This window comes from Brassica rapa, chromosome A06 (genome assembly GCF_000309985.2).
Source record: "Brassica rapa cultivar Chiifu-401-42 chromosome A06, CAAS_Brap_v3.01, whole genome shotgun sequence".
Taxonomy (NCBI): domain Eukaryota; kingdom Viridiplantae; phylum Streptophyta; class Magnoliopsida; order Brassicales; family Brassicaceae; genus Brassica; species Brassica rapa.
In genome coordinates, this window is record NC_024800.2 from 6,351,117 (window position 1) to 6,361,352 (window position 10,236).

The window sequence follows — 10,236 nt, forward strand, 5'->3', positions numbered from 1 at the left end:
TTCTCTCTCCGGGTACGTAATTTATTTCTTAACTTTTAAATACCGATTTTTAGTTAAAATATTAATAGAGAGTTTTTATATTCCGTTAAAAAATAACTCAATTAAACATGCTCTAAATTATGACCAAAGTTTTCAATGTCGTTGAGCTGCTTTTTAAATTACTAGAAACCCCTCCACTTAAACTGCATTACTAGTTCACTTTGTATAAATATTGTGTGTTGAAAGGTTCCTTAAGACGACGTTTAATATCGATTCATTCATGTCGTTCAAATTTTCAAAAGTAGCTGTTGTAGCGCGTATCAACCAATCAATCAAAACGAAATAAATGAATATTAAGAGTTACATAAACCTATTTATAAGTGATAACTCTATTTTCTTTTATCAAAATAAGTGATAACTTAGTTTTTGTTTCCACCAGAAAAAGGAAGAGAGATTCTTTTTCGTTTGCTACTGTTACTAAGAAACTAGAAATCACACTTGACATGTTTAGTCATGGCTTCATGCCTCTTGCAGGTTTCTTCTTTATACACAAATATGTACATGCACTTGCCTTCCCCCTTATTTGGCTTTAGCTTTCCTCTTTCATACTCTGCATCTTCAAGGATATTTTGCAAAAGTAGTCCATCTGAAACTCGAAATCAACACACAACATCAAGAACACAAAGGAGGGGATGATATCAAAGGAAGTACACATTGAGCTTAATCAAAAATAGTGAAACCTGATTTTTCGCGGTGTTGAAAATCAACTCCTCGAAGCTCACAGCAATTCTCATGAGCTCTTCGATTCCTTCTTCCCCAGAATATGGAACATGTTTCTTCAGTGTTTCCAATCTGCTCAAATGACAAAAGTAACTTATAAACATATTCATGGCAAAACGTTGAAAAACATTCTACATTTCAACAGAGTTTTATCATTAAACTGGCTTTGGGGGAGGGAATAAGCAGCTAAGAGAGAAAATATGACAAATTTGGAGGATGAACAAACTCACAGCGTGTTGACATTCTTCTGGCGTGAACCTGGTGGATGTAGAGCTCTCCAGTCACCTCTGTTTATGGCAAGATTACCTATGTGGACAAAGCAAAGCATTAAGTTCAGATTTCTAACTCCATTCAAACCCTTCAAGAGAAACGAATCAAGTGGGAAAATGGATGCAGCTGAGCTCCAACATCCATATATTACACCACGTAAATGGACTGCATCGACAGATTTTCTTGACTATCATGAGAGTGATTACCGTTCTGAGATGACTGTTGCTTCACAGGCTGCATCTGAGGTTGCGGAAGCTGCCCTTGCTGAACTGGCTTCCTCGGCATGTGCATATTTACGAAACGTTTAATCTGCCTCTCATAAGAAGCCACCTTATCCTTTAATGCAGGTTTTATATTTCTCTTTGAAACGGATAGGAATTGTATCATTCGCTCCAACATTGTCTTTAATTGTTTCAATCTATTAAACTGCAGAGATCTTTGTTGATGCGGAAAAGAATTCTGCTCGAGACAAAAAAAAGAATGTTTTCAACAAGAAAGAGACGAGCACATAGATTGCAAGCTAAAGGAACATAAATATCCGATGTTTACTTTCTACTGGACAGTAAAAATACGAGCATCTTTTGGTGCAATGGTTTTCAAGATGCCAAAGTTGTATGACTTTCTTTTGCAATATCGAACCGGTTTTGCATTGAATTCATAGGAATTCTCGCTCAGATACTCTACTGTTTCGGAGGACATACACTCTACTCTCCTAGAAAAATATATAGCAACTTACTTGCTGCAACTTGGCTGCAACTCTCTGTTTGACTTCTTTTAGATCTGATAAGTACGTATCTCTCAAAGTTTTGATCTGCAAAGACAAGCACAAAGATCACACGGTTACTCATTACGATGATATCAAAATAAGATCGCCTGCCGTGTTGCATTTATCTCTTATAGATTTAATAAACGTAGACAGAATAGGTATAAAGATAGCAAACTTATTTTATCTCCCCCAAACACTTATGAGTACTGACGGCAAGGCCTGAAGCATTACCCAAACTAGAAAGAAAAACTACCTTTTGGTAAACCTCCTCTTGCCAATCAACAGAATTTCCACTTTCCGTCTGTGCCATGGAGTTTAACAATGCTACAATTTATAAAAATGGGGTTTGTTTAGCATCAGATCCAGCTGAGGGATTAACTTATGTAAAGTATTCACAAGGATGTAAACGCATACACACAGGATGGAATCTCTGGAAGGGTTTGTCTCTGTTGGTCCACTACATTTTGAGGTGGAAGCAGGGAACCTGTGAATTGGCCTGAAGATTGTAGCCTTTGTAGCAGATTAGGTTGTTGTAACTGCTGATGATGCGACTGAAGGGGCATCATCAGCTGCTGCTGGGATGGCTGATTTTGTGACTGTTGGCCTTGAGAAGAAAACACAACATGAGATGATTGTTGGGGAAGCTCCCCTTGCTGAACTGGATTCCTCGGCCTTAGCATATTTACCAAATCTATAGTCTGCTTCTCATAGATAGCCACCTTATCCCTTAATGCAGGTATGACATCTCTCTTTGACACCGATAGGAATAGTATCATTCGCTCCACCGCTGCCTTGAACTGTTTCAATTTCTCAAACTGCTCTGATCTTCGTTGCCGCGGAAGAGAACCCATCTGGGGAGAAAAAGGAATGTGCTCAATAGGAAAAGAGACAACCACATAGATTCAAGCTACAACCTTTGTCAGTTTGGGAAGGAAAATAAATATCCGACAATTACTTTCCACCGGACAGTAAAAATACCAAATTTGTGTGACTTTCTTTTGCAATATCGAATTGGTCTTGCATAGAAACTCTCGCAGGTACTACTGTTCTGGAGGACATACACACTACTCTCTTAGAAAAAAAAACTTACTTGCTGCACCCTGGATGCAGCTCTCTGATAGATTACGGCAAGATCAGGTAAGTACGCTTCTTGTATAGTTTTGATCTGCAAAGACAAAGCACCATGGACACACACGGATTACTCATTACAATGATATTTATGTAAGATCGCCTGTCGTGTTGCATATATATACAGCAAACTTAGTTGACAGCAAGACTAAGAAGCCGGAAGCAATACCCAAATTAGAAAAAAAGAAAACTACCTTTTGGAAAACCTCCTCTTGCCAATCAACCGCATTTCCACTTTCCGTCTGTGCCGTGGAGTCTAGCGATGTTACAATTAATAAATAAATAAAAGGTTTTGTTGAGCATCAGATCCTAAAGTATTCACAAGGATGTAAAGGCATACATGATGGCATCTCCTGGAGGGTTCTTTGGGATTGATACAGTTGTTGTCTCTGTTGGTCTCCGGAAGGCCTCCAATTGTTGTTATCCATCTAAGTGTTCCCTACGGTTACAAAAATCTACAGAAAACAAACGACCACACACAGAGATGAATTATATTGACAAGAATCAGAGCAGCCAAAGGCTAATTCTAACAAGTTTGAGACACGGAATCACCAACCAACCCTAATAGAGAATCAAAACCAAATTTTTCATTTTTGTTTACTCTTGTTAACAAAAAAAAGCGACAGACTCAACCTCAAAGTAGCATATCGTAAAACGAGTAAGCATACTGTGTCAATCACACCAAAAAAAAAGAAGGTTAAATCTATTCTCCTAAATAGTATGAGAACCACAATCTGTAAAGCGCGATAGCGAAATAATATGTCTTCTCGAGACTACTGATCACAATAGAAAACGAAATTCTAAAATTTCACCTCGAGGCGATTTCACGGGTTGTTACAAAGGAGTAGGATTGATCGGGATGAAGAAAGGATGACCAAGTTTTCAATGTCGTCGCGCGGCTTTTAAATTACCAAAAACCCCTACAATTAATGATCAATTACTGTATAATCTTGCCAAGTGTCAACTACAAGTTCACTAAACCCCAAATTTAATTGACCCACCAATATAAAGACGGCGCTTAGTCTCATCATGTGCTTTAATTTTTTCAATTGATGTTTGATGTCGGAGAAACCAGAAATCATCCCAATTCCCAATGGCATACACTCGACCATGTATGGTTTATTCATGCCTTTTCTTGTTTTTCTTTTTAAGAGCATCTCCAAAAAGAAACTCTATTTTGAAGTTTCCAAAACTCTATATTTGAAGTTTCAATGTGTTCTTCTCCAAAAGTAAAACTTCAAACCTAACTTCAAAATTATTTATATTTTACACTATGGTCCTTATATTTGTCATAGTTGATGTAAATTCATAAAATTTCTATAAATAACTAGTACATATATATAAATATTACAGAAATATTAATTAAAAAAATCTTACACTAAACGATAAAATTATAAATAAAAGTACATACTTAAATATTAAACTGCAAACAAATATTATATTATTCCATGAAATTATTTCTATAATGCTCCCATATATGATCAATTAGTGCATTTCGAAGTAAGAAATGATTCTCTTTATTTTTTATTTGTAGATTACGAGCCAAAAATTGTTGAAATCGGATATCCTCATAATATGGCTGCTGATAGTTTGATATTATCAAACGAAAAAATCCTTGATCTTTTAAACGAAAGTATAACAAGCAAGGAAAAAGGTCATGAGATGATTGAATTATGACTACAAAATAAAGCAAAAAAGTTAGCTTTTAAAAAAGTAAAAGAGAAAAATAAAATATTGCTAAAAAACTTAGCTTCTATCAATCATGTTAATATTCGTGAATACATTCGATCTAAACAAGAAAGAATCATACGAAAAATGCGTCAAGAGCAACAACAACAATCATCTTTGGTTACACAAAATTTGTTTGGACGATATTTTGTAGATTTTTGAGGTTCCGGAGCAAATTTACCATACTATTAGTGTTGTCATAATATTTAAATTTGAGTAATAATTATGTCTTCATGTGTCTTTTTAATAAGTTTGTATTATGGTTTTTTGTAATATTCTTGTTGTTTAATTCTAGTTTTAAAATATTATAAATCTTGTTTAAAAATTTTTTATTTAATTTCATGTGTAAAAATTAAATTTATAAAACAAATTTAAAATATTTATGAGATATAAATTTTTTAAAGATTAAAACAATAAACAAAAAAATATTTAAGAATTATAAATATGATGTATAATTGTAAGGACCAAAATGCAAATAAAAAGATGAAACTTCAAATTTGAAGTTTTGAAAAGTGAAACTCTATATTTGGAGTTTCACTCTTCAAAACTTCAAATTTGAAGTTTTGAAGTTCCTTTTTGGAGAGCAAAAAACTCTATATTTGGAGTTATAGAGTTTCTTTTGGAGATGCTCTAACTCTTCAAGGTGTGTTCTTTATATACAAATATAAATTATGGACTAGCTTTCCTTAGGAAGTTTTACGCCGTTTTGAAAACTCCTCTTGTTTGATTTCGCTTCCCTCTTCCATACTCTGCATCCTTGAGGATATTTTGCTCAAGTAATCCACAACATCAAGAACGAAATAAGGGGTGGATGATATCAAGGATAAATGAACACATTGAGGTTAATAAAGAAAAAAATAAAAAAGTGAAACCTGACTTGTCGCGGTGTTGAAAATTAACTCCTCGAAGCTGACAGCAACTCTCATGAGCTCTTCGATTCCTTCTTTCCCAGAATATGGAATATGTTTCTTCAGTGTTTCCAATCTACTCAAATGACAAAAGTAACTTGTCTATCTAGAACCATATTCATAGTGTCAAAGCAATACAACAAAACTTTGTGAAACATTCTACTTCTACAGAATTTTGATCATTAAATTGACTTATGAATGACAAAAGAGTAGCAAGAGTGAGAAAATATGACAAATTTGGAAGAGGAACAAAACTCACAATGTGTTGACATTCTTCTGGCGTGAACCTGGTGGATGTTGAGTTCTCCAGTCACCTCTGTTTATGCCAATATTACCTATGTGGACAAAACAAAGCATTAAGTTCAGATTTCTAACTCCATTCAAAAGAAACAAATCAAGTGGGAAAATGGATGCAGCTGACCTACAACATCGATTTATTAATTACACCAAGAAAATGGATTGCATCTACAGATTTGCTTGACTAGAATGATTACCGTTCTGAGGTTGCGGAAGCTGCCCTTGCTGTACTGGCTTCCTCGGCCTGTGCCTATTTAAGAAACTTATAATCTGCGTCTCATAAAAATCCACCTTATCCTTTAATGCAGGCATGATATTGCTCTTTGAAATCAATAGGAATCGTATCATTCGTTCCAACATTATCTTGAATTGTTTCAATTTCTCAAAGTCCTTTAATCTTTGCTGCTGCGGTAGTGAATACTGCTGGAGAGAAAGAAAAAAAAATCTGTTCAATAGGAAAAGAGACAAAGCACATAGATGCATGCAAGCTAGAACCTTGGTGGGTATGAGAAGGAACATAACTATCAGATGTTTACATACGAGCCTCAAGAGCATATTTTCGTGAAATGGTTAACAAGATACCAAAGTGTTTGCATTAAATTCATAGAAATTCTCCCAGCTACTAGTGTTTCGGAGGACATACACACACTACTCTCTTAGAGAAAAAAAATATCGTAACGTACTTTCTCCAACTTGGCTGAAGCTCTCTGGTAGATTTCGTGAAGTTCTGCTAAGTACTTTTCGTTTATAGTTCTGATCTGCATAGACAAAGCACCATGTTTTCACACGATTATTCATTACAGTGATACTCTTTGTCTTATTGCATCTATCTCTTGACACTTTAATAAGCGTAGACAGAATTAGTACTATATATAGCGAACTTATTTTATCTCCCAGAATTCAGCAAGAGTAAGAGGACACTACAGAAGCATTAACTAGAAAGAAACAACTATCTTTTGGTAAACCTCCTCTTGCCAATCAACACCATTTGCACTTTCCATCTGATGCTCAGCATCAGATCCTGCTGAGGTGGGATTATGTAAAGTATGAGAACCTAAAGTATTCACAAGGATGTAGAAAAAGCATACATGATGGAATCTCCGGAAGGGTTCTTTGGGATTGATATAGTTGGTCCACTACATTTTGAGGTGGAAGCAGAGAACCTGTGACTTGACCTGAAGATTGTAGCCTCTGTTGCACATCCTGTTGTAGCAGATTAGGTTGTTGTTGCAAACCTAACTGCTGATGATGCGACTGTTGGCCCCGAAACAGAAACAAGCCATGAGCAGCCTGATGCAGCCCAACGGTTGGCTGTGATAACATGTGCACCGACTGCTGGTTAGTCTGGGAACTGAGCAACTGATGTTGTGGTTGCTGCAGTCCTGCAACACTTCTTTGAGTGCCCAATGGTTGCTGATGAAGGCTGTTTTGTTGAGACATCAAATGCTGTGGCAACGGATTTCTCCAGTCACCAGGTTCTCCTTTTGGAACGGAAGGTCTCCAATTGTTGTTATCCATCACCTGTTCCTTACGACCACACACAAGACAATCCGATTTTATGCCAAGATTCAGAGCAGCTAGGCTAATAATGATAGCAAGTTTGAGCCACGGAATCACCAATTCCAAAGAAAATTAAAATCAGTTGACTTCACTGATCAGTCAATTTTTTTCATTTCTGTTTGCTATTGGTAGCAAGAAAGAGACAGAGTCAACCTCAAAGTAGCATATCCGAGAAAACGAGTAAGCTCAATCACACCAACAAAGTCAAATCTATTCTCCTAAATAGTATTAAGAACCGAGAACCACAATCAATAAAGCTTGATGGGCTATATAGTAGTATGTCTTCACGAGACTCCCGATCCACAAGATTTGAAAATTTAACTTGTATTAAACTTGTATCATTCGCTCCAACATTGTCTTTAATTGTTTCAATCTATTAAACTGCAGAGATCTTTGTTGATGCGGAAAATAATTCTGCTCGAGACAAAAAAAAGAATGTTTTCAACAAGAAAGAGACGAGCACATAGATTGCAAGCTAAAGGAACATAAATATCCGATGTTTACTTTCTAGTGGACAGTAAAAATACGAGCATCTTTTGGTGCAATGGTTTTCAAGATGCCAAAGTTGTATGACTTTCTTTTGCAATATCGAACCGGTCTTGCATTGAATTCATAGGGAATTCTCGCTCAGATACTCTACTGATTCGGAGGACATACACTCTACTCTCCTAGAAAAATATATCGCAACTTACTTGCTGCAACTTGGCTGCAACTCTCTGTTTGACTTCTTTTAGATCTGATAAGTACGTATCTCTCAAAGTTTTGATCTGCAAAGACAAGCACAAAGATCACACGGTTACTCATTACGATGATAACAAAATAAGATCACCTGCCGTGCTGCATTTATCTCTTTTAGATTTAATAAACGTAGACAGAATAGGTATATAGATAGCAAACTTATTTAATCTCCCCCAAACACTTATGAGTACTGACGGCAAGACTAAGAGGCCTGAAGCATTACCCAAACTAGTAAGAAAAACTACCTTTTGGTAAACCTCCTCTTGCCAATCAACAGCATTTCCACTTTCCGTCTGTGCCATGGAGTTTAACAATGCTACAATTTATAAAAATGGGGTTTGTTCAGCATCAGATCCAGCTGAGGGATTAACTTATGTAAAGTATTCACAAGGATGTAAACGCATACACACAGGATGGAATCTCTGGAAGGGTTTGTCTCTGTTGGTCCACTACATTTTGAGGTGGAAGCAGGGAACCTGTGAATTGGCCTGAAGATTGTAGCCTTTGTAGCAGATTAGGTTGTTGTAACTGCTGATGATGCGACTGAAGGGGCATCATCAGCTGCTGCTGGGATGGCTGATTTTGTGACTGTTGGCCTTGAGAAGAAAACACAACATGAGATGATTGTTGGGGAAGCTCCCCTTGCTGAACTGGATTCCTCGGCCTTAGCATATTTACCAAATCTATAGTCTGCTTCTCATAGATAGCCACCTTATCCCTTAATGCAGGTATGACATCTCTCTTTGACACCGATAGGAATAGTATCATTCGCTCCACCGCTGCCTTGAACTGTTTCAATTTCTCAAACTGCTCTGATCTTCGTTGCCGCGGAAGAGAACCCATCTGGGGAGAAAAAAGGAATGTGCTCAATAGGAAAAGAGACAAGCACATAGATGCAAGCTACAACCTTTGTCAGTTTGGGAAGGAAAATAAATATCCGACAATTACTTTCCACCGGACAGTAAAAATACCAAATTTGTATGACTTTCTTTTGCAATATCGAATTGGTCTTGCATAGAAACTCTCGCAGGTACTACTGTTCTGGAGGACATACACACTACTCTCTTAGAAAAAAAACTTACTTGCTGCACCCTGGATGCAGCTCTCTGATAGATTACGGCAAGATCAGGTAAGTACGCTTCTTGTATAGTTTTGATCTGCAAAGACAAAGCACCATGGACACACACGATTACTCATTACAATGATATTTATGTAAGATCGCCTGTCGTGTTGCATATATATACAGCAAACTTAGTTGACAGCAAGACTAAGAAGCCGGAAGCATTATCCAAATTAGAAAAAAAGAAAACTACCTTTTGGAAAACCTCCTCTTGCCAATCAACCGCATTTCCACTTTCCGTCTGTGCCGTGGAGTCTAGCGATGTTACAATTAATTAAAAAAAAAAGGTTTTGTTGAGCATCAGATCCTAAAGTATTCACAAGGATGTAAAGGCATACATGATGGAATCTCCGGAAGGGTTCTTTGGGATTGATACAGTTGTTGTCTCTGTTGGTCTCCTGAAGGCCTCCAATTGTTGTTATCCATCTAACTGTTCCCTACGGTTACAAAAATCTACAGAAAACAAACGACCACACACAGAGATGAATTATATTGACAAGAATCAGAGCAGCCAAAGGCTAATCCTAACAAGTTTGAGACACGGAATCACCAACCAACCCTAATAGAGAATCAAAACCAAATTTTTCATTTTTGTTTACTCTTGTTAACAAAAAGCGACAGACTCAAAACCTCAAAGTAGCATATCGTAAAACGAGTAAGCATACTGTGTCAATCATACCAAAAAAAAAAGTTAATCTATTATCCTAAATAGTATGAGAACCAAGAACCACAATCTGTAAAGCGCGATAGCTAGATAATATGTCTTCTCGAGACTTCTAATCACAAGAGAAAACGAGATTCGAAAATTTCACCTCGAGGCGACTTCACGGTTTGTTACAAAGGAGTAGGATTGATCGGGATGAAGAAGTAAAGGATGACCAAGTTTTCAATGTCGTCGCGCAGCTTTTAAATTACCAAAAAACCCCTACAATTAATGATAAATTACTGTATAATATTGTCAA

The 10,236-nt window shown here is 36.6% G+C and overlaps 1 protein-coding gene across 1 annotated transcript; it reads right to left on the minus strand.

The window, feature by feature from the left end:
* Positions 1 to 299: 299 nt before the first annotated feature.
* Positions 300 to 10,192, minus strand: LOC103872363 (mediator of RNA polymerase II transcription subunit 15a). Its single transcript, XM_033273334.1, has 15 exons — positions 10,087 to 10,192; positions 9,613 to 9,727; positions 9,468 to 9,529; positions 9,237 to 9,311; positions 8,587 to 8,997; positions 6,945 to 6,987; positions 3,118 to 3,179; positions 2,886 to 2,960; positions 2,214 to 2,646; positions 2,049 to 2,119; positions 1,766 to 1,840; positions 1,236 to 1,488; positions 990 to 1,065; positions 720 to 831; positions 300 to 625 (listed from the first exon to the last, which is right to left on the minus strand). The coding sequence occupies exons 2-15, from the start codon at positions 9,698 to 9,700 to the stop codon at positions 569 to 571; spliced, it is 1,893 nt and encodes a 630-aa protein (XP_033129225.1). The 5' UTR covers positions 9,701 to 9,727; positions 10,087 to 10,192; the 3' UTR covers positions 300 to 568.
* Positions 10,193 to 10,236: the final 44 nt, after the last annotated feature.

What these genes read in the sequence shown, in the direction of transcription:
- LOC103872363 (XM_033273334.1), bottom strand. Translation starts at nt 9,700, where the DNA reads ATGGATAACAACAATTGGAGGCCTTCAGGAGACCAACAGAGACAACAA. An exon ending in TTGCAGCCAAGTTGCAGCAA is followed by an intron (nt 1,489 to 1,765) that starts GTAAGTTGCTAT and finishes TGTCTCGAGCAG; the next exon opens with AATTCTTTTCCGCATCAACA. An exon ending in TCAACACCGCGAAAAATCAG is followed by an intron (nt 626 to 719) that starts GTTTCACTATTT and finishes TTCGAGTTTCAG; the next exon opens with ATGGACTACTTTTGCAAAAT.